We start from the raw sequence: 27,974 nt of genomic DNA, 5'->3' as shown, positions 1-27,974 counted from the left end.
CCTACAAGGCACAGCCCCCACCAGACAAAGAAGCCTCCAACTCAAAATGTCAGATGGGCCAAGGCTGAGAAACTCTGTTAGCCCAAACCCCTCCTATTACATGCAAGGGTCACAACAAATAGTGACTGAGAGAGGGTCGCACCAGTGGAGAACCAAAGAGCTGAGATGGGCAGGAGCCTGGGCAGGAGAACTGGGAGGCCTGCTTTCAAATTCTGCACTGATAAGTACTTCAGAAACAAAGCGGTTCCCAGACTCCAGAGCACCCTCCCCTGCCCACATCTGTAGTTAGGAAAGTTCCACTGGCCGCCTTTATGAACTCATGTGGTCCCCAAGCACTTGGTCTGGCCGGACACCTTCTGAGGGTTGGCTTATTGTATTTGTTATGCATTTTAGGAGGAGACGGTATTACTGATAAAAATAGAAATTGCCAGAGGAGCTAGCCACAGACATTATGAGATGCTGCCTGTGCAGTGTTGTTGCAAACGGTTCCCCACGAGGGTGGAAAGGAGACCCCTTCACAGACGCATAACTGTATCTCACAATTATTAAATATTGATTTGTCTCAGCCGGGGCCTGTGTCTGATTTCAGATGAAGGCAGTGCATTAACTTGTGTTAATCTAATCTGAACCCAGAGCGTTGTACCCCTGGCTGTCCTTGCTGATCCTGGTTCTCTGATTGACAGGGCAGATGGGAGCTGACTCCTTTGTGGACCATAATGATTCTGGAAATAAGCATATATGAGTCTTTATCTAGAATTACAGGATATGTGAGGTGTGAGCACTAGAGCTTAATAAAAAAGAAGAGAAGCCTACACGATGATGAATAGCAATTACCGGGAATTAGACTGGTACCCATGTCTTGAGTAATCCTACACATTTTCTGGCTGATGTTGGCTGGCATTGAAAAGGTTGGGAGAGCGGGGGCTGGAAGAAATGAAGAGAGGCCAAAGATAAGAACAGATATGCAAGTCCACAGTGTGTGCTTAATAGAACTGAAATTTATTTTCCTGTGTGTCGTTTTAAGCCCCCAGATGGATCACCAAAAAAATACAGCTAGCCAGAAAAGAAATAGCCCAAACGTAATTTAAAGGACAGATTTTTAACCAATACCTCAGCCTGGAAACACCTGTCCCATGTTCCTTGAAGATGCTCGGCTCTGGGAAGGAGTATGAAGGTTCCGGATTTATCCTCAGTTACACAGACCTATTTTTAATTTATTGCCCAGTGACAGGTTTTTTGTTTAGCTTTTCTGGGTTACTCAACACAGCGTTCTCAGTGAAAGAAAGGGAGCTGGTAGGCCATTCTTTTCTTTGATGTCCCAGAGGCTTGGAGGAAGAAATGGAACTCTGCTCCTCAAAAGCATGTTGACGCTTTCTCTGGTTTTACGACAAGCGGCAAGTTTTGTGATAGGAAATATAGCTGCCCTGCCCTCTTATTTCCACTAGATGTGTGTTTGCGCACATGCGCATGGACTCACAGAGCCCCAGTGTGGCTTTCAGGTGTGTGTGGCAGCAATAGCTTAACCATCCCAGTGTCAGTAGTTAGGCCGTGGGAACTTTTGACCAGAAGTGTGTCTTTTAATAACATAGAGCCATGGGAGACATAACGTGTGTGATTCACTTCGAACGTATAAATGAACCATCATCTGGTGTGCCCCTCCTGCTCACCAGGAACACTGCTCCATGCTGGGAGGTGTCAAAGTGAAATACAGAAAGGAGTAGAAAATATTCTAGATCTTTCCTTTGTAAGTTTTGTGTTCTAGTGAGGGTGCAGGTATATGTGCCAACAGTTCTCAGAACAATATGATACTGCTGCGTGAGAGCAGATTGAACAAAGGATGGCCAAAACCCAGAGAAAGAATAAATTGATTCTGAACAGGGGACTTTATGAATTCAAAAAATATTTATTGCATCCTTACTACGTGCTGGGCAGTGTTTTTAGGTGACAAGGAAGAGTGAGGAGATGCGGTTGCATTCTGCAGTTTACAGTCTGGTGAGAAGAGATAGATGACAAACAACAAACAGGTACACGAGAACTTGAGGGGATGGACGTGTGCTGTACAAAACACTAAGGCAGAGTGACAGGATGGGGCGGGGCTCATTTAGAGAGTGTGGTCAGGGGACAATGGAAATGAGACCTAAATGATAGCTCACCATATGAGTATCTGGGAAAGAGCATTTGAGGAGCGTGAACAGAGACTGCAAAGGCCTGAGGGTGGAGTTGGCTTGGCACCTTCAGGGAATAGAAGGCAGCTGATGGGACTGGAATTGAGTGAATTCTAGTGAAGTGGTCCAGGATAAAGCCAGAGCTCCTCAGGGGCCAGCCGTGTCAACTCTCGGAGACACAGGTACACACTCAAATTTCATTCTAAGTACAATCAGGTGCCCGTGGGGGGTTTTTAGGTGGACAATGATATTTTCTGAGTTATGCTGTTTTTAATTATTCCAGCTATGAAGCAGAGAATAGACCGTAAATAATAGAAATGGGAAAGCCAGAAAACAGATGTTGGGCATGGGTAGTAAGAGAGAAGAGAATGATGTCAAGTCAGTGTGAATGTTCTTTTTGATATAAAGCCAACAGAGTTTAGGGATGTAGAGGGAACGAGAGGGATCATGGATGTTTTGTGTGCTTTCGTTTCCAGCAGTTAGGTAAATGATGATGTCACTAACTAGGACGAGGTGATTAGGATGGGGAGGTAAGGCACTCATAACTTTGTTTGTTTGGGCTATGGTGAGTGAATTTGTCAATGAACAATTAAATGAAAATGACAAATAGGCTAAATCATTATCTTATATTAAACACACACTATATGCTCCATGCTGTTCTAAGCTCTTTGTATATATGGAGCCATTGAATGCTCAGACTGGCCCATAGAAAGGGCAATTATAAGATCACATTTTTTAATAGAGGGAGAAAAATCAGGTCTATATCCACACAGCTAAGAGGTGTTGAGTCCAGAACTGGATGTATGGGAGGGAAAGGAGAGGACCAGAGTGTCCTCCTTGGGTTTGGAAGCCATGAATGTCTGACGGTAGATAAAGCCACAGCCAACACAGGATAGCATTGCAGTTAGAGAAGAGACCTATGATCCAGTGAGAGAATATGGCAACATTTAGGGTTTAAGATTGAGAAGAAGTGGCCAGTAAGGCAAGAGGAAAACAAGAGGAGTGTGATATTGCCCGGCCAAAAAGGAACTATAGATCTGGGCCCAGTGTTGCTGAATGAGTAATGATAACAAGGACTGAAAACTGGCCACTAGTCTTAGTAAGATGCAGCACCTTGGATTTGTTTACACAGAGACTAGGCAAAACCATTTTAGCTGGAGTACTGAATATGCACGCTTACTTGTGTGTGTGTTTCTATTTTTGACCACTTGCCATGTGCTAAGTATTTTGCATGAACTGTCTTAATCACTCATCATATCTGCCCTGTTAGGCATTATTATTATATGCACTTTGCACATGAGGACACTGAGAAGCTAGCTATTTCAAAAATACATGACCAACAGAGAGATAATTGGGATTGGAGTGAGTCTGGTTGGCTCTAGGGCCTGGCTCTTGGCTTCAGCGATATTCAGGAGATTGGTAGATGGCCTTCAGTAAGTATTGATTCATGCAGTTGTAGAGAGAGAGATGTATATTTTGGTCAAGAATAATTAGAGAGAAGAGTAGAAAGGCAAATGAGAGAGAAGGGGTGGCCTAATGTCTCAAACCAAGGACTTTAAACTTTATTCTCTGCATGGTGGGAGCCGGCAAACATTTGAGCTTTTAAATTAATTCACTCATCACAGTTGGTCACTTAGCCAATAAGTGTTTGTTCCAGGGAAGGCGCAGGGCTGGTACTGTTGGAGATGTGAAGGTGAGGGCATGATAGCAGATCTTAGAGTGCTCACCAACCTGGGGAGCAGAGGAAATGGCAGCCCTAAATAAATGTGGAACCTGTGCTGAGATTTCAACCGAGCACAGGCAGGGAGAGACAATCCAGACCGTGCAGGTGCCAGGGAGGTGGCTGCCAGAAACAGCCTGGTGGAGGCGGGTGTATTTCTCTAAGACCTAAATGATGGACAGTGTTTCATATGAGTGGTGCTGAGAAGTGAGTCTGGCAAGAAGTAGAAGAAGCATCACAAGCAAAGGCATGGGGTCAGGAAAGCAACAGGGAATGCCAGGCTGGGACACTCATGGTCTGGGTGGCTGTGGGATTAGTTCTAAATGGATGGCAAACCATGGATTTTAAAATGTTATTTTGAGAACAGCTCTGAGTGATGCAACATAAAACATTATAAAGCATCACTGGTTAGAACCAGAAATGGAAAAAAGGTCACAGGTAGAGAGTTTGGGTGATTGCAAAGCGTAGTGGAATAGAGTTGTCTGCCTGATTCATTGGGAGGAGCTGTATTCCATGGTAGAAGATGTGAAGGGAACTTAGGGTGTGAAATTTTTCCGGCATGAAGCACAGCATCTGCGTCTGTATGCCTTTCTGGGACTGGGCATGTTGTGGACAGGGCAGCCAGCCTTCCTTTTGTGCCCAAATACATGGATTTTGTGCAGCCTCTGATGTAATGGCAGATGCAGGCAGGAGGGCCATACATACAGTTTCCCATTGTAAGCGGTTGGATGCCATCCACTCCTCTGTGCAGGAGAAACCCCTTCCTGAGAGATGCTGGGGAGCAGATGACCCCCTCGCAAGCTTCATCCACATCTTGCTGGGCCCACTTCCACCTGCCATGAGCTGATGAGGGAGAAGGAGAGTCATTGTCAAATTCCCGGCTTCCCCCTTTTGATATAAAGTTCACTTGTTAATATATATTTATATATACATTACTTCTGTTGCCACTGCATTTTGCTCTCAGGAGTGCAAGAGACCCAGCTTCCTGTATAGCCTTTAATTAGTTTCAGGATGATGACATCCCCTCCAAGAAGCAACCAGCTCCGTCCCTCCAATCTCGGGGGGAGATAAAAGAATCTAATAAAGACACTCGGTATTTCTAGGTGATGTGTTTGACAAGCTTTGTATTAACAAGAAGTCATGTTGAAACTTTTTCTTTCCCTACTGCACTCTCTCACTCGCTCCAGCACGGTGCCGTTTCACAGGGGATTAACAGAGCCACTGCTCTGGCTGGAAACTCATTGCTTGAAACAGACCAGCCTGCCTCTCCACCCCTTGTGCTAGAGGGGAAGAGCTTCACCTTGATCTGCTGTAGACCTTCACCTTTATGAGGGATTTAGTGGCAATAAGGCTTCGGAACGAAAAATCAGTTCAAAACCAACTGACAAGTTACTCTGGACAGCAGTAGGTCTGCTTCCTGGGCTTCAGGATTCAAGGCCAGATAATGAAATGTTTCTTCCACTTGGCTTAAGTTATTCCCAGAGACAACAGTACAGGGAGTTTGAGTGTAACTCAAGTTTTTGAGATTTAGCTTAAGCAACATCAGCACTCTGATGGAGAGAGGCAGACATTCCCTTCAGGGCCATCTACCTTCCTCAGAACTCAGCCTTGCAGGTCCTTGGGGTGAAAGAGAAGAGTCTGGAAGAATTGGTACCACACTGAACTAGTACCTCAGTCCAGGGTGAGGTGAGGGGGTCTTCACCCCCAGCTTCCTATGCAGTCAGCACGATGCCCTGCCCCCATGGCTCGGTGGCTGGGATCTGTCTGAGTGCATAACTGCCAGTGCTTTTAGGCAATTGGGAATTAAGGTGCTGATGACCCTGTCGAGGCAGCTGAAGGTGGAAGTGAGTTGGCACTGAGGCCAGAGACCCAGGCCTCTGCTGAGGTGCCTCGGGAGCACCCAGAGGCAGGCGTCTGCTCCTGCCCTGCTGCCTCCATCTGACCTGGCTGGGGCAGCCAGGAAACCGGAAGGATGGGTACCTGCCCAGGGGGCAGATCTAGTGGCTGAGGAGAGGGTGCGTGCAGAGGAGCACTGCCAGGAGTTCAGGAGACCGCAGCACCATAGGCACATAGGCTGCTTCACTTGCACTGTCTCAAGACGGAGGATCATTGGCTTCAGGCCGGGGCTGGTGAGGGTGCTGACTATGGCAGAAAGACCATTCCTCTCTCCAAAAGGTGGGCTTCTGAGCAGAAGCAGAAACATCTGTCTAAAGGAGAAGAGTGAGCTAACCTCTTCCTGAGTTTGGATAAAAATGGCCCCTGTCAGAAATGAAGTGGTACCACAGGAACTGCAGATGCAATAACTGAAATGGATCTAAAGCAGGGATGGCAAACTCATTTTCACCGGGGGGCCGCGTCAGCCTCCCGGTTGCCTACAAAGGACTGAATGTAATTTTAGGACTGTATAAATGTAACTATTCCTTCACAGTTAAGCAAGAGCTCGGCACTTCCACTGGGTAGAAACAAGGTGGAAGGCTGGATAGAGCAAGGTGGAGGGCCAGATTCGGCCTGTGGGCCTTGTATTTGCCACCCGTGATCTAAAGTGTCCCTCCTGCTAAAGCCAGGACTGCTGGGTGCCTAACACGGTGTCCTGAGCCAGAGGAGGGTCTGGTTCTCCTTTCTCGGATGATCTTCTGGAGCCTGGGTAAAGTCCTTTTGAAGGACAGAAACAGCTGATGGGACGAGGGGTGTGAAAAAAGTCACTGAGGCAGCTGTGTAGCTTTTCTTCACCAGTCACTCGAGTTCACATGACATCAGCTGCGTTCTTGCCCCAGGAAGAGAGGGACTTAGTAAGATTCCAGATAGCATGGGGACATAGGAACTGCTTAAGGTGGCCTGAGGCCAAGCCCCGAAGGACAGCACAGAGCTCTGCCTGGTGGGAACAATGGGGGTCAGCAATTTTTGGTGAGAAGTTGGAAAAGTGAGGGATGGAAACTTTGTTTTGGCCCCTACCTGTGAGATACATGTGAAGGAATTGTGCATGTCGCAAGATGTTACAGGTGTGCTATAAAGAAATCCTGGTCAACAATTCCAGGATGGTTTTTACAACAGATCATTAGGCTGTTTACCACTAATTAATTGAACTCTGCATTATTGTAATCACAATAGCATTCATTTGTAGAGTGATTAGCAGTTCTCTAAATGCTTTTAATTATACCTACATATTTCTTTTGACCCCTAAACCCTGTAGGAAAAGGATGGATCTGACCTGGAGGGGATTTTGCTAAGTGAAATAAGTCAGAAAAAGACGAATACAGTATGACTTCACTTATAGGTGGAATCAAATGAACAAAAGAGACCAACAAACAAAAAAGAAACAGACTCAGATCCAGAGGACAGATTGTCAGAGAGGAGGGGGTAGGGGTCTGGGTGGAAAAGGTGAAGAGATTAAGAAAGAATCCTCACAGACACAGTCTGGTAATTAGCAGAGGAAAGGGAGGGGAGGGGAGATGGGAGAGGGTGCAGGGGGGTAAAGGTGGTGGAAGGAGTCTTGACTTGAGGTAGTGAACACACAATTCAATGTACAGATGATGTATTATGGAACTGTACACCTGAAACCTATATAATTTTATTAACCAATGTCACCCCCATAAATTAAAATAAAAAAGACAGGGTTGGAACTGAGATCTGCCATTGTCCAGCTCAGTGGTTTCAAGCACATTATTAGCTATTTAAAAAGCCTTAGTGTTCTGGATTAAATGGGAAAATATATGGAAAGTACCTGGTACTTATTAAGTGTTCAACAAATATCAGTTTTCTTCCTCAAGGAATAATAACAGTAAAGTAATTTTGTCCTGAGTTTCTCTCTTTTTTTCTTCTCTTCGTTCTTCTCCTCTGATATGGGTGAATCAGACTATTAATTGATTCCCTTTTGGTAGAAGCATTTTTAAAATTTTTTGAGGCCCTCTCGTTTGTCAAGTCTAGCTCATTTTTAAGGTACACTGTACTAGAGAATCTGCGATTGTCTGACTTCTGCTATGACGAGTTTCGTGGCTTAGCCTCTCTGAATTTCATTGTCTTTACCGAACAATGGGAATAATTCCCATGAGTTCTCATGAGAATTTAAGAGGAAGAAGCAAATGTTAAGGCCCCAGCACAGTGCTCGGCATAGAATTGGTGGTCCTTCCCTTCCCAGATGGTCTGCCCTCCTTTCATGAACTGGTCTCTAAAGAACTGGCCCTGCCTGGGGTTGCATCGTGAAGCCAGTCATGTGTATTCACCCCCAAACATGCACGGTTGTGCTACAAGCTGGAAAACAACCAGTCCTGTCTGGATGTCAGATCTATGTCATGATTGGCAGTAATTCCCCCGTGTCCCCTCCCTCTACAATGGGTGAAGAGATGCGTCAGCAATTTCTTGGCTGTTGCCAAATATGATGGAGCACTTATGGTTACAGGCTGGTTGCTGTGAAATCCAACGGATGCTAATGTTCCCAGAAGCAGGAAAGCACAGAGTGAGGAGAGCCTGGTGTTCGCTTCATTCTCCTACGTCTCTATCAGGGGTGACTAAACTGGGTCAGGCAGCAGAGCTCATGAAAACTCCCTTCCACAACTCAGCTGGTCCTGAGAGGAACACATTCCCAACTTCAGAACCAGTGGTTTGTGACTAATCCCAAATAAACCCCCAGGTTTTCTCCCAGGGCCTTGTGATTTTCTAGCAAACATGAATGGTTTTAGTATGGAGACAGAGAAAGACAGAGATGTAAGGAATGACAAAAGGGTTCTGGCAAAAGAAATAACAACCTGCCCTGGGCCGTGTCACCAAGGAGTCCTCTGCACGGTCAGAATCTAATTTGGGATGCTGCGTATAATCTGACTTGTCCCTTCTGGGAACAGGAAGCAGCAGGCACATTGCTGGCAAGGGCGAGGGGCCTGGGCCCGGGCTGCACCCTGTGTTCTCGCAGGCAAGCACTGTTTATCTCAGGTCCACCAGCGCATCTGAAGTAGTGGCCGGCATCAATGTGGGTGGCCAGGGAGGGGCGTCCCTCTCAACCTTCAAACCAAAGCACCCCCACTGCACCTGAGTTCCGTATTTCTCCTCACGTATCCCCTAATGTCCAGAGGTATGCATTTTTAGTAACACTAATAAATCACATTTGAATAGTGCTACATGTTTAACATCTAATTTCTCACTTTTTTTGATCCGTGGAGCATTTAAGAAGCAAAATAGGTTTTAATGGAATTAAAATAATCAGAGTGAAATGATTTGCATGAGTTCATACATCTAGTAACTGTTCGGTCTGAGCTTTATACCTCATCTTCCGATGGATTCTTTTTTATTTAAATCCTCACCTGAGGAAACGTTTTTACTGATTTTAGAGAGAGTGAAAAGGGCTGGGGGCAGTGGGGGAGACAGAGAGAGAGAGACATGGATGTGAGAGAAACACTGATTGGTTGCCCTGACCAGGGATTGAACCTGCAACCTAGATCCCAGGGTACTGGTTCTACATTCTTTCCCACAAATGCTTCTGTTGGAAAGAAGGACTAGGGAAAGAAAGAAGGAAGGCCAAGATGAAGAACAGAAGAAAGGAAGTACTTACTGAGCAGTCTTTGCAGTCAAAACAAACCAAATAAACCCCTTGTTCAGCAGACTCCACAGTGGGTTTCACTAATTGTCGCTCCCGTACAGAGACCACCAGGAGCCCCTGGTTGCAGGAGATGGCAGCCCAGCACTGCCTCTGGTGGAAGCTGTCCTGGAACGTCCACCCTTGCTTCCAGCACACCAGGAGGAAGGGGGATTGAGCTTGGGAACTAGGCGGTGCTGGTGATGGAGCAGGGAGGGGGAGAGCTATTTAGACAATCGTGGGATGGTCCAAAGGGTTTATTAATGACACCCCTCACCTATTCTTCTCATAAAGAATTACACCACGTGCAATCAACAGTGAGGGCTCTTTCCTACCTGTGTGATGGGTGTGAGGAGGTTCACATGGAGTTTTAGAAGAGGATGCTTCTGAGGAGCAGGTCTACAGATGGCCAGATAGACCAGCAAGAACAGTGTGTGGAGTCTGCGTTCTATGGACTTAACTCTGTTCAAGTCCCTCCTTTGACACTTGTCTGGGTAACCTGGAGCAAACCACTAACATCTCAGCAAATCCTGGTTTCTGTATTTGTAAATGCAAATAATCATAGCACTGCCTCCATGGGTTTTTTCTCAGATTAAACCGATCTGTGGAATCAAGTGTCTTGTTAAGTATCTAATGCACAACAGAGATTCATAATGTGTCAGTGCATGTGTGTGTACATGTGTGTGTTTGTACACACCTATGTGTGATTTGTTTATCTTTTTATGTGTGCATCTATGATTCTGTGTGCACTTTTCTAACCCATATTCTAACCCATTTTTCTAACCTCATTAGAAAAGCACTCTGTAACTCTGTGATTTTTAAGTAAATGCTCTTGAACAAGTTTCTTTGCCACTCTAAATGTAAGGACCACTTTTACAGAATGTGGGAAAGGGAATAAATAGGATGACCAACACTACCCCATTTGCCTGACCCTTTTCTGGCTCCAACACTGAAAGACGCATGTTCTGGGAAACCCTTAGTTCCAGGTAAACCAGGAGAATTAGTCACTTTAGAAATAGTCCTGGCTGGTGTAGCTCAGTCGATTGAGCACCAGCCTGTGAACCAGGAGGTCGCTGGTTCGATTCTCAGTTGGGGCACATGCCTGGATTGAGGGCCAGGTCCCCCCAGTAGTGGGTGTGTAAGAGGAAACCACACACTGATGTTTCTCTTCCTCTCTTCCTCCCTCCCTTCCTCTCTCTCTAAAAATAAATAAATTAAATCTTTAAAAATTTTTAAGAAGACCAACTGAAAAAAATAAATATCTACTTATGGGGTTAATGCAGAGGCAAAATAAAGTAAAGATAATATATGCAAAACACCAGTTATACCGCAGCTATTTAACAAATGGTAACTGTCAACATCATTGTAGAGGCTGAGAGTCTTTGGAGGCTATTTAAAGGTCTTGAGCAAGTTTATTCATGCCAATTTATTTGCATTTCTGTACAGCCTTGTAAAAACACTCTCATTCATTCAAAAATATTTGTTGAACACAAACTATGCCAGACATCATGGTATGTGCTGCACACATCAACGAACAAGACAACCAATGACACATTTTATTTGAGAGAAGAGACAAGTATGCAACAATCTAGTATGGGGAGTTCTTCTTTCAAAAAAACAATCAGGGAAAGCTTCCTAGAGGAGCCAAGGTCTAAAGCATAAGACAGAGCCAGCCAGGTGAGGAGCGGGAGGAAAGACAAGCGAAAGGGACCTGAATCGGGGAATGGCTTAGGGCTTCAGGGAAAAAGGAGACTGGTGACATGTGAGAAAAAGGGAATGACATGGGCTGTGTGTGGAGAGGGTCTTTGAAGCCAAAGGAGGAGTTTGTCTGCAGGCTCCACGGTGGACTTATCTCTTTGTTCAGTCTGGATGAGAGGAGGGAGGCTCTAGATCAGACATAACTTTTATAGCCTGAGTTCACACCTTAACAACTCAACTTTGCCCCAGTGTCCGCCTTGGTCCACAGTGGCCAGTGTTAAAAGATGGATTAGAGCCCAAACCAACATCAGTTTAGCTGTGTCTTTAAGAGTTTTCTGATCCAGACTGAGGGTGCACCAGGCTGCTGACAGAGGCCCGAGTGTCCCTGCGTAAGGTCTGGGCTTCAGGACAGTTGGGGGTACCCCAGATGAGTTCTCATAATTCCGAGAAGACAAAGGCCCCAAGGCCATAACAGTGAGGTGGCTCTTGCGGTGAAAATGGCACCAACTTGCCCCAGGCAGCTTAGATTTTCAGGACAGAGAGGAAGTGGGAGGAGAAGGGCCACTGGCAGCGCAGGCGGGCATCCGGAGGCACAGATCTGCCTGCGTAGTGCAGACAACCTGGGCCAAGCAACTTATGTGCACTCTCAGCCCCACAGGACTGTACAGTGCTTAATAAAGCATCTTAATTTGGATTTAATAGGATATCTTCCACTGTGTGCTAAAAACAGCAAATTGCTATTTATTAATGATATAATTATTAAAACCTAACACCTGGGCAGTGGAAACGAAACCAAGAGTGGAGAAGTTCCCTGTACTACTGTTTTAATAATTATGTTATTTAATTATTTACACATTTAAATTAAAATTCAATACAAGCCAGATTAAACCGTAGCATACTGTATTCACTGGGAAACTGTATCCAGAGTGTGGCTCATCAGGCCCCTGAATTTCTTCCCAAATGTGACCTGACCACTCCTTGGTCTCCCCATTTTGGTACGTGGGTGTTTTCTAGATTAGACCTCAAAGGTCCACAGAGACATCACTTGCGTGTCTGTGGACACAAGCTGGCGTCCATGTTTAAGGAACCATGAACTCCTAGCCGATCTCTGACCTCACCCCAGACCTTTCATGGTACAGCCCCCACTGCTAGCAGACGAGGCTGCCTGCCTGCACGCTTCCCTGTTATCAGCTCACCCCACCATGTCTCAACCAGAATCAGGGAAGTCCAGCTGATGTTCTCCCCAAGACTAGTTCTCCTCACAACACCCAGGGACCTGCTACCTCAGCCATCTGGCTGCTCTGGAGCAGAACGGTGCTCACCTGGGACTCTGCATTCCTAGCCTCTGGTCTAGGCCACTGTCAAGTTCCAGCAGGTTGTGTCAGCATCACTCTCAAATCCGTCCTTTCCTTTCCATTCTTACAGAGCCGGCAGTGTAACCCGGGCCTTGCGTAGCACTCCTTCGGGTTGATTTTTTCTGACTGCAGTTTCTGTCTGTTCTACTCACACTGTTACCGGGTTATTTTACTTAAAGTACGTTTACAATATATAGAATTTTATTTTTTTAATTTTAAATGCTTGCCATCACCTGCAGAATAGAGTTAAAATCCAGGACCTAGTCTTTTAGGTTTCATAATCTGGCTCTCATGTATTCATTCTTTCATGAGTCAGTTAAAGTTTATTGATTATCCATCTGTGTTGAAACCACAGACATGTGTTTGCCAAGCACATACAGTGCAAAACTCACTTACTGAGCACTTTGTATTTCTAGGAACTTCTCTGGGTGTATTTTATAAACTTACTCCCTACATTCTCAAGAGATCTCTCTGAGGTACATGCAACTAGCAATTCCATTGCATAGATGAAGAAGTAAGGAATAGAGAGGTCAAGTAACTTGGCCAAGGTTACCCAGTTTGAAGAATGTAGAGCCAGGGTCTCAACCTCTACTCTCTGTTGCCTTCTGTGACCCAGACTTCTTACCTTCATACCTGTCATGGGTTTCTGCCTTCCCTTCTACGGCCGTGTAACTCTGCCTCTCCAGAAGCAGCTCCTCATTTTCTGCCTGTACAACTGTTTTTCACTTGTAGATTCCAAAATAGACCCTCCATCTGAGCCAAAGCCACTCTGACACTCCTACTTGTGATGACCCTCCCTCTATGAACTCAGAGAACTTAATTTTGTACCCTTCGTTTAACACTCAATCACATGCTATTCGGTGAAAAAATTTGCTTTGCTATTCAACTTTCTGGGATATTTATAGGCACTCCTTCCTCAAACAGATTGTAAATTCATGAAAATCCAAAGAATTGCATATTTGTGCACACCATTCATACACTTAATCCACGGTTGTATACATAGTAGGTGTTCACTAAATGGTTAGTGAATGACTTTAGGCCCAGCCTCCATTAACAGCTATTCTTATATTAATGATTATGCCTATGGTTTTTGGTGAAGTCTTCTTTGCCTAGCATGTTTTTCCTCCTCTTCTTCCCAGAATTAACTTTTACTTATCATCTAGGGCTTAGCATAGTAGTCGCATACTCAAGAAGCCTGCGTGGCATCCATCTCCAGACAGGTTCAGGTGTCTGTCCTCTGTATTACCTGAACACTTAATCTTTCTACATCACAATGCATTGAAGGGATATGCAGGCTTCTGGACCTGTGTTTACACGGCTGGGCTGTGATTCCCTTGGGGACAAGGACTGTGCCCTTCTGGTGTTATGTTCTCAGTGCTATGAACGATGTTGGTGTATGGAAGTAGTCAATGAACATCGATGAGTGAATGAGTGGATGAATGAATGAATGAATGAAGGAGAGAGCAAATGAACAAAAACAAACAAAGCAATCCTAGTATATTTCTAACAGTCTGCACCATGAAACAAGGTAAGATGCAGAGTGCATCCATGGGAAAATATAAAAATATTAGAAACCCATTCTCAGTTGGTCAAACTCCTTTATGAACATAGATTAGCTAAAATCACAGCACATCCTTATTAATTCAAGTCCATTTAAAATACTCACAATGTGTTAGAAGATTCTAGTTCCTTAACCACTATGTCTTAGCCACTATGCCGCTTTGGTTCTGACAACTGGTCAAACGCTCAGTTTTATGCCATGAATGGTCTGCCTTTGAGATTTATCCAGGAGAAATTGTCCATGTTCAAGTTGCCCTCACAGGTGGGATTAAAAGGACAGCAAGCATTTCACCAACTTCTACTGTGTGAGTTGGACACTTTCCAGTTGTTAGAGGAGGGAGACAGTTCTAGATGATTCTTCCAAGGATGAGGTGTGACGGTCTCATTTGATATACTTACTTTGCTGACAGCTCTGGCCCAGAGCACCTTGTCTTCTACTCGGGGACTGTCCATTGTTCTCTAGTGTGTGATTAGCAGATTAGCTATTATGTAAGAAGCCAGGAAAATGAACTCCCAGTAAGCCCTTCCAAAGCAAGAGCAATTCATTACCCGACCTGATTTCCACTTAAAATGTACTTTAAGCACACTTCCAACTACAAACTCTAAATCACTGTGTATTCACAAAGTCCATCATTTTTTATTTTATGGCAGGGCGTTGGTGTGACATAATCCCTTGCTGAGCATCTTGGAGTGCTTTACAGATCAATAAATTACTTACCTGCGCAGTCGAAGCAACGTCTGCAAGGCCAACACAGTCATTCTGCAGGCCGCCTGTCCTCCGGGAAGCGGGCATCACTGTGCGGATGTCAGGGATGGGCAGGAGCAGCGCAGGGAAATGGGGGGACTGAGCGACCGCTGGGTCAAGAAGCAAATGCTCCAGTTAAAACTCTGAATAAAGTCCCTCTCAAGTTTAAATGATTTTAGAATGAAGAGAGTTTAGAAATTTAGATTCTTCAGACAGCCAGTAAATCAGGTGTTCTGTCAATAACTCATCAATTCCTTTTCTGTCCCGGAAGAGTCGATCTAGCTTTTAAAATGACGTGGCCTTACGTTGCAATATTATGCCTCAGAAGTCCTGGGTCGTAGACCCGAAGGCCACTCTTCCGCCCTTGGCACACTGATGCTCCTTCGTGCGCATCCTGCCGAACACCCGTGAGAGTGCAGGTAACTCTGCCTCTCTACCTGAAGCTTGATGTAAATTTAAGTATCGAATGGTTAATTGATGCTTACTTTATGGAAGACACCTTCCCTATTCAGGCTGGAAGAAACTTTTTTAAAACATGAGTAAGACTCTTGCTCAATGTTTTATATTCAGATAATTCGTAGCCTAGAAGAAAGATAAGACAAATGTAACCTAAGAGAGTTCATGTTAAAAGCTTTGAAGAAAGCTGTGGGATCACAGGAAGGAAAAGTCACGTCCTTAGGGAGATCGCCCAGGAGACCTTCTAGAAGGTGTGGTAACACAGCCAGGCCTTGAACAATTTCAATGGGTTCAGGTAGCTGAAGAGAAGAGTCTGAGTAATCACAATCAGCATCAGTGGCATGAGGATAAGGAAACAGTGGGGAACCCATGCTTACTAATGAGTATTCCAGTTGTGTGTACATGGAAGGGAATGGAATAAAAGTTTAAGGAGAAGGAAGAAAAGGAACGAAGGCCACAGGAAGAAGATACCTGCATGATATTTCCTTTTTGTGAAGGAGGAAATCCAATACAATTAGGAGTGAAAGATTAATCATTCAGGTAGAGGAAAGGTAAGCGCTGACACTTTCAACCAATCTGAGTTTTGTGTGAGGGTTGCACTCTGGCCTTGCAACAGGGCATAAAGTTCCTGTTCCTCTCACCTCAGGTCTCCAGCAGGACAGATGGCATCATACGCTGGGTGGGTGATGCGCCCTGAAATTTTATGCTGCAGTGGCTCAGATGAGCGCTTGTTTGAGGAAAGAAACAAAGGCGAAGAAACTTAAAAGAGTTGGCTGGAGGCACCACTTCATCTGCAAAGAATTGATGAGTCAAATCCACTGTTAGTAGAACCGAAAGAGTGTGTGTCAATAATCCAGTTCTGAGGTTGTTCCAAAGAAGCAGCAGGTTGGGAGGGTGGGTTCCATGAACAACCACTATAATTCCATCCTATAAATATCAGTTGAGCTTTTACTATGGATATAAATATAAGTAAGTCGTGGCTCAGGTCAACAAAAAGCTCATGGCCTAGTGGTGGACAGATGCTAAGNGCTGGAGGCACCACTTCATCTGCAAAGAATTGATGAGTCAAATCCACTGTTAGTAGAACCAAAAGAGTGTGTGTCAATAATCCAGTTCTGAGGTTGTTCCAAAGAAGCAGCAGGTTGGGAGGGTGGGTTCCATGAACAACCATTATAATTCCATCCTATAAATATCAGTTGAGCTTTTACTATGGATATAAATATAAGTAAGTCGTGGCTCAGGTCAACAAAAAGCTCATGGCCTAGTGGTGGACAGATGCTAAGCCAGTAACCACAACACAGTGGGATAAATGCCACAAATCAGAGTTGGGGGGGTTACCTAACAAATGACCCCCTTACTTCAAAAACCAGTTGGCAGACAAATGAGCAGTCACACATGAACCAAATAGCACATTCATTAGTTTTAAAGATCATGCTGGAGAATTAGGCTTAGATGTGTAGCAACAATTTGCTCCTAATTCTGTACCCCCAAATGAGACAGGGGCATACAGGTACTGCTGGCTGTGATGTGGGCTGAACCTGCCCTGGGAGACATCACCCTGTGTCACATCAGGAGGAGACACACAACAGAACATAGCTTCCTAAGGGATGTCTGGCTCCCAGACTGAAGACTGAGCACAGTGGGGTCCTGTCCCCAAATCAACCAATTAAAATGAACCTCCTTCATCCTTGGAGGGATCTATTCCAGGGCCAGAGAAAAAGACCAAAGATGTCTGGCTAACTGACTTTTTTTTGACTCACCATCAGGCCTGTGAGAATGCGGATGAGAAGCAAAAGTCACTTAGAGTTGTGCAGGAGGGAAGAGAGGAGTAGGGGTCGGAAAACCTGCAACAAAGTGGCATTTGATTTGGATTGTAAAGTATGACCAAGAGTCTCTAGAAAGGACATAAAATAATAGGTCCCAGATGCTTAATGACCAGAAAGAAGGACATGATGTATTGGGGATGATACACTGAGGATACAATGTATCATTGAGGGGATACATTGAGGAGGAAATGGTTGGGGATATCAGTGGAGACCTAGGTTGATGCTTGATTCCGGATGCAGGCTGTGCTAGGATAAAGCATGCGGATGTTATCAGATGGGCAGTAGGGAACAGCTGGAGGTGTTTAGGCAGAGATGTGATAGGATCAGAGTGGCATTACAGCAAGACAACTCTGAAGGCAGTGTGCAGAACGACTTGTGCATACGTGTCGGTGGGGGTTGGTGGGGAGTGTGCAGAAAGGAAGAGGGTGGAGGTGAGCTGCACAGTTACTGCAGTATTGCGTAGGAATTGGTTCCCACCTGCACTTCCTGACTTTGGGTTTAAATAGGAGGAAATAGCAGCTAAATTCAAGGGAAGATGCTTATTTTGTGTTTAAGATAATTCCTCTAATTTCTCATTATTTATTTCTATCACCCCTATGCTTCAGTCCCTGGACAATTCTGCCAAGTATCATTTTAAGACAACAAAGAAATGCTTCACAGGATATTTATTTTCCTCCTACTGTTTTTGTCTTCACAGTATCTCCCAAAATTGTAGAGATTTCTTCAGATATCTCCATTAATGAAGGGAACAATATCAGCCTCACCTGCATAGCAACGGGTAGACCCGAGCCCACGGTTACTTGGAGACACATCTCTCCGAAAGGTAAGAGAGCCGTTTGGTAGGGTGCGTCATGAAGGGTTTGGGGGAATTGCTGGCCATGGCTAGGAGGTTATGGTGCTGGAGGCTTCACCCACAGGTCCTTCATTTTTGGTAGCCTGGTGACCATGCTTGTGGCTCTGCAGGGAACTTTGGTGTTCTCGGAAAGACAGGCATGTCCTCTAAGGTTTCAGCAGTCATACTTGAGGCTCTCTCTAGTCCCTGGGAACTGAATCCCAGGTGCCGGTGGATACAATAATGCTAAGATGTTCTGGGAGAATTTTGCTGGCCATTTTTGATGTTGGGACAATTGGCTTTGGTGGCATTGTTTAGCTGGTTACTTTAAGAGATGGAAAACATGAACACGTAATGATGAGGGAGAGCTTTAAATGAGGGAAGTATTTCCAAATGGAAAACTTCCGCATCTGTGCTTCTTCGACATTGCCAAATATTGGTCTCTGCTGCATCGGTTGGGTTATGAATTTGTTGTTGTTTTACTGTGATTAGCTCTAGATAACTAAATTGCAAATTGTACTTTGTCTTAATGTTTAGATGTTCTATACACCGGGCTAAGTGTGGTTTTGTGCTTCCATGGATTGAACGTTAAACTTTTAGAATTTAAGGGAGATGTCATTTATCATTAAGCTCAATTTTGTTCATGTTGCATTACATTATTTTATTTGTTCTTCAATATATATTGTTGCTGTGGTCAGGCACACTTCTGAGCCCTGAGAATACAGCAATGAACCAAAGCATATGAGTTCCTGCTCTCATAAGCTCACATTCTCATGAGAAAATGACCAAAATACTGAATATATAATATAACAGGTGGTGATAAGAATGAGAAAATAGAACGGTAGATATTGAGAGGAGGAAAAGAGATTTGGTCATGGAAGGCCTTTGAGAAGGTGACATTGGAGCACAGACGTGAAGAAAGATCCTTAATTTGTTGCTTATTGCCAGTTAATGTATACATATGGGTGTACACATGGAGATATGTGTATTGCTGAGTAGTAAATGTTTAAGGATTTTAAAGGAATTGTAGTGATAGTGGTTTCCAAGGTGTTGCAGGTTGGGTCCCCCAAAAGCTGACCCAGTGAGGTGACTGCCACGAGAGAAGTTCATCCGAGGTACTCCTGGATCCAGCCCCTGTGGAAGTAAAGGAAAGGGAGAAGGGTTAAGCAGTTGGCGAAGTGGAGCTGCATTGCTCAAGTCAAGTGGAATATCTCATCAGCTGACCTTTGGGGAATTCTGAAGCTGAGGGATCCTTCAGAAATGTTCTTTCTTTGAGGAGAGGGGACTGGCCTTTTATACCAGCCCAACAGAAAGTCACTACATCTGGGCTGCCTACAGAAAAGCAGTGACCTGGGGCCAGGCATCTCTCTTCACAGGAGACAATCCCCATACAGCTGTCACTAAGCTCTGTCCACTGATAGTGCATTCCCCTCTGGGGCAGACATCCTCTTTTCCTGATGTGGCAACGCATCTCTGTGGCCACTACACTGGGACATTTTAAAATACCAGCGGGGGCTCTGAGTGGGCCCCAAATACCAAATTCTTTCTTTCAGACATTGACAATTTGCCCCAATAGAGGTCCTCTAGGAGAACATGATATTTTCAGTGTTTGGTCTGAATTCCTGGGAGCCTACTCATGCCATCATTCCTGAGGCCACCACCGTGAGTAGAAGGATCAGAGAGCCACTTACGTCTGTGCCAGTCTCCTGATTTGAAATGACCTTAAGTGTGAACTGGCCCAAAATCTGGCAGGAGGCTTCAGGTGTGTGTGAGATCATTAACAGTGGGATGTGGTCCTGGGACACATCTGAAGGAGGGGCTGTGCAAGGGGACAGACTTTCTAAGACATCAGCACACACCCTCCATCACTGCTCAGTGCTGAGTCCCCAGCGCCATTGGATGCCAGGGCATCCTGTGCCTCTGGAATCTGTGGATGCCCATCCTTCCAGGTGGGTTTGCTTTGCCTCAGGACAACAGGCCCTGTGCCCCTCCCTCCTGCTGGTCTGCCTCTGTCTCCTGTCAGAGGTCTTTTCTCATCTCCTCCTGTAGCCTTTGTCCTTTCCTGGAGATTTTCCTTTTCCCTCATCTCTTCCATGTACCTTCTCCCTTTGTCTTGCCCTGTTAGGATTTTTTCTTTTGTTCTTTGCTTTTGCTGTCTCCCACAGCCTCCTAAATGTTTCCACTTTAATTTCTTTTTTTTCCACATTTTTCTCCCCCCACCCCTTCTTCACATGATCCCTTTTGTCTTCCCTCTGACACCAGAGCTGTCTCCATTCACTTCAAGTTCACACTGTTGTGCCTTAGACTCCTCCTCCCATTTTTGGAAACATCAAGCAGATTCGTTTCCCCAGGGCACTTGACCTGAGTCTGGGCCAGATGCTTCCATTTTACTGGAGGTTTTCTTTTTTAGCTGCTATGGAAACGGAAGATGGATCAAGGGGAGAGGAGCAGGATAATCAGAATCTACCTGTGGATCAGTGTAACTGAGATGAGCAATTTTTCCAGATCCTTGGCCCAGATTCACTCTCCTGTATTCAAACTGATAAGACATGCCAAGCAGTAACTAATCACCTGAGGATTCGCCAGCATGCTGCTTTCCCAGTGACTGATTATCCGGAGATCAGAGATGTCATTGGGCTGCTGCCAAATCTGAACTGAGGCTGGAGACCTCAGTAAGGCCTTCATCTTTCCCCACTAAGTATTTCCAAAGGATGCTTGTTTTAAACAGGTTAGGACAGGTTTGAGATTCCTTGGAGAACAAGATATGCTACTCCTGAGCAAGAGCTCCAAAGGGAGGGAGATGCTGCCATCCTTTGTCCCATCCTTTGTGGGTAGATCATGTCTCAATCAAGACCATTCTCAAGCACACACCCATGAAATTCCTGAAGGGAAAGCTGATGGAGCCTAAGCACCTTTGGTGACTGGGATGATTTCATAGCATTTTCTCTCTGCAGACTCATCTGTTTGTTCCGTACATGTCTGAATATCCTAGTTTCCTCCATCATAACTCATGTGTTGCAACTTGCAATAAGCTAAACCACTTTAGAATATGCACTTCTAGTTCTAACTACCTTTTATGTGGAAGAAGGAATGCAGAAATGTTAATACTATTTTATTAGTAGTGGCTCGTGCATTTCAACATACAGGAGCCAGGAGTGACTGTCAGGTAGGAGGAGGCTTGCCTTAGGGTTGTCTGCCTAGCAGTTCACACAGGCTAGAAAAAATGTCAGTTGTCCATATTCAAGATGAAGAGGGAGATAAGGCCTCCCAAGCTACCTCTCTGCATTTCCATTGATCCTGAGAAGTCGTTTTCCACCTTTTATTACGGGTAGCACGATTGTTTCCATTTCCCATTTCATTTTCCCCATTTCATTACTACTCCTAGGAGTTTCAGGAGGAAGTTCATTACCTCTGTAAAGATCCCCACCCTCATGTGCACTCCTGGTTTGGAACATTCAGGTGCTGCTTGCACCTGTGCGGGCCTTGGTCTTCTAAAGGAAATATCCCCATCTTGCTGTCTTTCACGCTGTCCTGATCCACAGGGATGTGTTCTCTGCCCTTTGTCAAGCTCTGTGTAAGTGCTAGAATACCTCTCCAAGGGCCAGAGTGCCATCAGCACACCCACACTCTGCTTTAGAGCGCCCACATTCTCCTTTCATGGCTGCGTTTTGTATTCTGTGCCTTGTATTTTGTCCTCTTCTAGGGATACAAGGATTTACTCTAGCAAAGCCCTTACGTTCTAGTGGTTCTATCTCCAAAAGAGTACCTTGAATGTTCTTGATTCCTCTGGGTCTTCCCTACATAAACAGGAATACCATCTCTTTAAATGTATCTAAAGGATGGTTTTTAGGACCTTGCTCTTCACAGAAAAGAATTCTCACGCCCAATTTTTCTGTTTCCAGTTTCTGTTGTTCTTGAAAGAGAAGGCTGAGATTCCCATGTTGCCACATTCCCGGGAGCCAAACCTAAAACTCAGGTGAACACATGAATCCAATCATTGATGTGTGGGTTCCACAACACCGTGGAATCAGGGGTCCCCGAGTGTCCTGATGCAGCTCCCCTCTTGGGTGCACCTCCCTCCCTCTTTCTCCTGTCAAATGAAACACAGAAAATAAAAAGCTCACGAAGGCTACTGGAAGAACACCTTGTGCCTGGATGTTGGCTGGGGCTCAGTCAGGTCTGGTAAGCTCTTTACAGACATGCTCTGATCTCTAATTCATGAGTTTTTTGAGACCAGGGCCTGTATTCATTCATCTTTGATTCTTCACCTCCTAGCACAATGCTCAGCACCTAGAAAACATTCAAGAAATACTTGTCGATTCAGTGAGCAAGCACTTATTTGTGCCAGGACCCCAAAGGGCCGTGCCCATTCACCCAGTTCAAAGACTTCATCCTGATTCAGGAGAAATTCTCTTCCACTTTGATCTTGCTGTTGGGATCTGGTGTGTTTCCTGCTTGAACTCTGTTGGTGAGTCTTCAGGACATTTTCTCTGGTCTTAACAGGATCTTCAAGGCTTTCCTGAACTTCCCCTAGTGAGAAACCTGCCATGGCAGGGCTTGGCTTTTCCTTCAAGAGGAGGCTCCTTTTTGAGTTCTCTTTTGCAAAAGTAGAGCAGACTCACAAGTGACTTTGAAGGTGGGTCTTCAGTGAACACACTCTGCCCTCATCTCTGCCTCTCTGCAGTCACATTCCTGATGTGTGTGTTTCTCTGGCCTGTTCTTTGTCAGGTCTTTCTGGGGCACTTGAGCCCTTGGGTGTTTTACTGTTCTTGACCCTACCTATGCCTAAACCCTCTGCAACTCCCAAGAGTTGTGCAACATCACCCTGGATGTTGCCAGGGAGAGTTACTTCAACTGTATATGTGAAGTTTTGGTGCTCAGGGGTTTAAAAAATACAATGAAAGAAATCCATACAAAAAAGAGAAGTCACATTTTAAAAATTCTCCCCACTCCCAACAGTGTGTGGATTGAGGTGGAACAGAGATGGATGGATTGGTTTCCCCGAGGACCACACAAAGATCCCGGGAGCCAGGGTGCGCAGTGGACACTTCCACACACCATCCCTGCCCACACCTGCAGGACTAAGCAACTGTCCTCAGTGGCCAGACCTCTTTTCTTTCCCCTCAGTTCTCCTGCTGTACTGAAGGGGCCCAGTGGGCAGCTGGTTGTCCCCGCCTTTGTTTCTCTGAGTTTTCAAAGACACCAAGTTGGCGAGGACAGCATGACCCTTGGATGGAGGCTCTCCTACTGGCCCATGCCCTGAGCTCTCTCCCGGCCCTGCCACACTCCCACCCATTTTCCCATTTGTCACAATGACAGGCCTTCCTCCCCAGCCAAGCAGGACACTGAAGCACTAATTGGCACTGGAGGTATCACAGCTTGAGTTCAACCAGAGCTGGCAGGCTCCATGACTCCGGTGACAGCTCTGTGAAAAAGTGTCAGGAGCAGAGCTCTGGCGTGCCATCGGCTGACGGCAGCACCCTGGCACTAATGAGCAGCCTGTCAGCACCAGCACCGAGGGCCCCGTGTGGCACGGGGATTATTAGGACAGCAGATGAGAAAAATTTCTCCAGCAGAAAGAGCCAGAGAAAGGAGAGAAGGAACACATAGTGGAGCCGATAGTATCACCTTACACACAGAGGGTAACCACCCTGCAGGAAAGGACTGATAGAAAAAAGGAAAGAAAAAGATTTTTGTAGAAGATCTCTATCCATGCCAACTCTGGACAACTCTTGGAGTCTCACTCTGGTTAGATTGCCCTGTAATTAATCGATGCAGGCTATAAATCTTTATTGCAGTAAGCCGAGAGAGGACTCAATGACTAAATTAACTCTCCAGTCAGAGCCACCGTGCTGTGAAACATGGACGTTATTCCTAAGTTCTCAGGCAACAGGACCCGAGGAAGAAAGGAAGGCTTCGGACCTGAGTCCCTTTGCTGTTTGTGAGAGCAGGCACCCTGTTCTGGGCACCTGCTCAGCTGCCAGCTGCCTGTCTTCTGCTGGCGGAAGGCATCCAGGAGAGGCAAATGACAGAAGGAACTTTCTTCTGTCACTTCATCCCAGATGTGGGCACGGGGAGCAGCCAGCGTGTCAGCTCTATTCATCTGCTTGCTTCCTGAGGGCAGGTGTGAGTTTTCCAGCCTGTTCATTCTCCTGCGTCAGGCTCAAGACTGGGCAGGTCTGGCCTTTCGTTGAGGCTTTGGCTACCTGCAGTGACTCCGCTTCTATGGATGGAGGCTGCCTGAGAGAAGACAGTGGCCTGTCTGTAAGAGATGGGCTCTGAAGGCAGGTCCAACCAAATTTGGATTCCCTTCCATTGCTCACTAGCAGGGTCATCCTGAGGCAGGGACAACCCTCTCTGAAAATGCACTTCTTTATTACTTCTGTTCTTGTTTCTCGGTGTGGCAAGTAGAGCTTTAATGGATTGGTCTGGGTCCCTGATTGCCTCACTCACTACAGTCGCACTAACAACTTGACCTTCATTCCATACTCAGCACCCTCACCTTGCACCTGCCCTTGTGTTCCCCCTGGAGCATTGTCCTGCATGCACCTTTTGGATAAAGTTCTGCTTTTGTTTTAAGACCGTGCTCAAAGGCTTCCGCGGAGAAGCTCCTGATGATGACCTTCCTCAGGCAGAGTGAGTTGCCCTTTTCTTTAGGTCCCACACCGCTTTGCATACATACATCTCTAACATCAGCCCCCCTAGTGTCCCAGGGATCAGGGAGCAGGACTAGTCAAACCATCCCGTGGCTGGATGGTTTCCCTGCACAGAGTACAGCGCCAGACCCTGTTCGTGATTGTTGAAAAAGAAGTACGCAATCTGTAGATGCAGCATTTTCCTTTCCATCACTTGTTCTCGTCCATAATTTAAAACAAAATCAATTTTAATGAGTAAAGGGTAAGACACAGGAGCTTCATCTCCTCACATTCTCTACTGTGGACCATTTGCTTCCCAAATCATCAAAGGAATTGTCAAGAAAAAGCTGCCCCCTCACTTCACCCTCTGATATACCCCTAGGACCAAGCCTTAGGCTCTTCATCTGCAAATAAAAATAATAACCTGAGTGTGGTGAGAATTCAATGTGCTCTCCAATGCAAAGTGCTGGGCCCCTAAGGACTCATAGTAGGTGCCCAACACTGTTAGCTTCCATAGCCTTGGCCAGCTCCTTCCTCTCCACTCCCATTCATGGCACAAAAACAAATAGGGAGGAAATTATTATTTATTTATCTGAAAAAGGTTTAATTCTCACAAAAGCCCAAGCTTGGTCAATTGCCAGAATGAATAGATAGTTCAAAGGTGCTTAATCAGCACCTCCCTGAGGCCCACCATTTTCTAATTAATGAAGGTACTTGATTACAATTCCCAGAGTACCCCAAGTGGCTTCCCCAGGAGGGCCAAATGATTGCCAATGTAGAAGATATTACAGTGGTCACCGATGGTGGAGGAGAAAAATAATTGCATCATAATGGAAGGTGGCAGGTCCCCTGTCCAGGCCAGCAGCAAAGCATACTGCCTGGGAGTGGGGGCCCAACCTCCACAGGGAAAGCAGTTTGTCGTGATAAAGATGAACCTGTGGTGCCAGCTCGAGCATGGGGCACGGTGATCCAGAAACCATTTAAGCCCGTGACTTAAGCACAGATGTTCAGACCAAGGTGGGAAAGAAGAAATCGAAGGAAGGCATTTGCAGATCACTCTTTAACTTCCTAATTCTCTTTAACTATAAAATTATAGCTAGATAGATACGGTTAGGGTGAAATTTGCCAATGTCAATAAGGGTTTTTGTAAGCTTAATATTTATGTTCTGGTTTAAAGCAATATCATAGCTGTGAAACTCCCTACATCAAAGAAGAGAAAAATCATAAAAAGACTAGTGGGGAAATTAATGAGTTCAATGTGCTTGAATTGAGAACATATGAAATCAAACCTCAGTCTAGAAACCAAGGGCAGGAGTGCATACCACAGACACTGTTTGTGGTTTTCCCCAATTATTTAAAAACCCTTGAAAAATGTTGTAGAATCAGACGGCTGCTGAAATCAGACATTGCTAACAGCATCTTCCCCCACACTCCCCCGAGTCTTCGGCTATTTATGCTGGTACTTGGCGACCGTTACCATGCAGAACTGTTTTGATGGAACAAAAAAAGGAAACAAAAAAGCACGGAGATTATGTCATCTTCCCTACAGATGCTCACCAGCCCTGGCCCAGTAAGATGCAAAGGCTCATTAAAATGGCAGCCCCCTCCCCCCCCCCCACCAAGCCCAGAGACCACATCTCAGAGGAGCACCCATGACAGACGGTGTCACCACCCACACCACAGCAACCCGCTCCCCCCACAGCACCCCTATGGGGCAAGGAAAGGCTGGGGGAGTTCCATGTTTAGGATTTGCCATAACTGCCATGTGATCCAGGAGAAAACGTCCATTCAAAATATCCTTGTCATAGGACTTCAGTGTATTGGTCTGACTGTGTACCTACTTTTGGATCCTGCATCTTGTGACCTGTGAGCATTGCTTCTTCCCTAGAGTCTAAATTTTAACCAGAGTCTTGATCATCCCAAAAGACCAATAACTAACAATTTTTAGGTGCTTAAAATGTGCTGGGCATTCTTCTGAACATTTACATGCAGGAATGTGTATTTTTTGCATCCATTGTCAGGCCCTGTGATTAGTCTGCTCTTCCAATGAAGGAGTGAGGCTTAGAGACTTTGGGCGAATGGGCCAAGGTCACAGGGAACTCCCCGCCAGCAGCACTACCCAGGCAGCGTCTCCAGTGCACATGTGAAGAACCTCGGTGCTATTAGCAATTCCTCAGAGGGTGGTCCCTGGACCAGCAGCCTCACCTTCTCTATACCTGAGACCCAGCGTGGGTCCTGGAAACCTGCATTTTAACAAGTTCCCCAGGTTATAGTGATGTGCACTCAAGTTTAAGAATGTCTGCTGTGTAGTATTTGCTATGTGTCAGGCACTCTGCTTTACACACATGATATCATGGAGTTTTCACAAGCACCCTAATAAGTAGGCATTATGTTAGCAATGAAGAAATTGAGGTTTTAGGGAACAATTTGCCCACAAATGTTAAATAGCCAAGGCAAAATTTAGATCCAAGTTATTTTTACTCCAAGATTCACTTTATTAACGTGTATTGATTTCCTGCCTGATTTCTAACCCATTGCTTCTTCTAGATCAGTGATGTCAAACCAGTGTGCTGCAAGAATTTTTGAGACATGTAGTATCTGACTGTTTAGTCAGGGGCACTGACCTCTTTCCCTTAGGTTGTCAAATAAAAAAAAGGACAGCAGCAAACACAACAAGAGTCATCCAGTGTGAACGAATAAAAATCACACCTATTTTTGTCAGATCAGCAATATGCACACACACACACGCACACACACACACACACACACATATATATATATATATATATATGGCAGTATTTTAGGATTAGTTTATGTGTACCATGAGGTAGAAGAGGTTGAAAATCGTGGCTCTAGATCTTGGGGACATGGCTGTTCTCTGGGTCAGACCTCCTACCAGACTAGGGCCTTGGATCATCCTGTTCCCCACAGTATTCTTGCAAATCCAGCCACACTCTTGTCCAGGTGATGGACACCAAGTTGAGCATTCCACCCACCCGATAGTTTCAGGCTCCTTCCGGTGGATCTGTCCGTGAATATCTCTGCACAAAGGACAATGCCCCGGCACAGAGGGTTTTCAGGTGAGTTCTCTTCCTCCCACTGCGCCTGCCTTTTTGGTTTCATGCTCTCTGCCCTGGCCCCCTCCATGCTGACCATGGCTTGCAACAGTGATACAGCTGCTCTCTGACTTGATTTATTTTTTCCTCATGTTAAATACTATCATTCACTCATACAACGGCATGTCCTCTGCTTTTATTGTTATTATTAGGTTGCTTTACACTTTAACAGCTTTAGATACAGAAAGAAATTGCTGGATTTCAGGGTATGGTTTTTGTTATCAGACTCCACTCAGTTTCTCTACATATCCTCTTGGTATTTGGCTTTGTCTCCCTCGTGTTGTGAAATGCTTCTGCCGCTGT

At 45.4% G+C, this 27,974-nt stretch overlaps 1 protein-coding gene across 4 annotated transcripts in view; it reads left to right on the top strand.

Moving 5' to 3' along the window:
- The window catches only part of NTM (neurotrimin), a 941,634-nt gene that overhangs the window by 805,176 nt on the left and 108,484 nt on the right, over window positions 1-27,974 (top strand). For all 4 annotated transcript variants that reach the window (XM_037038185.1, XM_037038186.1, XM_037038187.1 and 1 more), the window contains one exon: window positions 17,786-17,911. In XM_037038185.1, coding sequence (XP_036894080.1) covers window positions 17,786-17,911 — 126 coding nt within the window. The remainder of the gene's footprint in view (window positions 1-17,785; window positions 17,912-27,974) is intronic.

The sequence above is a fragment of the Sturnira hondurensis genome, unplaced genomic scaffold, assembly GCF_014824575.4.
Source record: "Sturnira hondurensis isolate 20B ecotype Veracruz unplaced genomic scaffold, ASM1482457v3 Scaffold0024152, whole genome shotgun sequence".
Taxonomy (NCBI): Eukaryota; Metazoa; Chordata; class Mammalia; order Chiroptera; family Phyllostomidae; genus Sturnira; species Sturnira hondurensis.
Note: the sequence above shows the minus strand (reverse complement) of the source record. Positions and strands in the feature narration are given on the sequence as shown.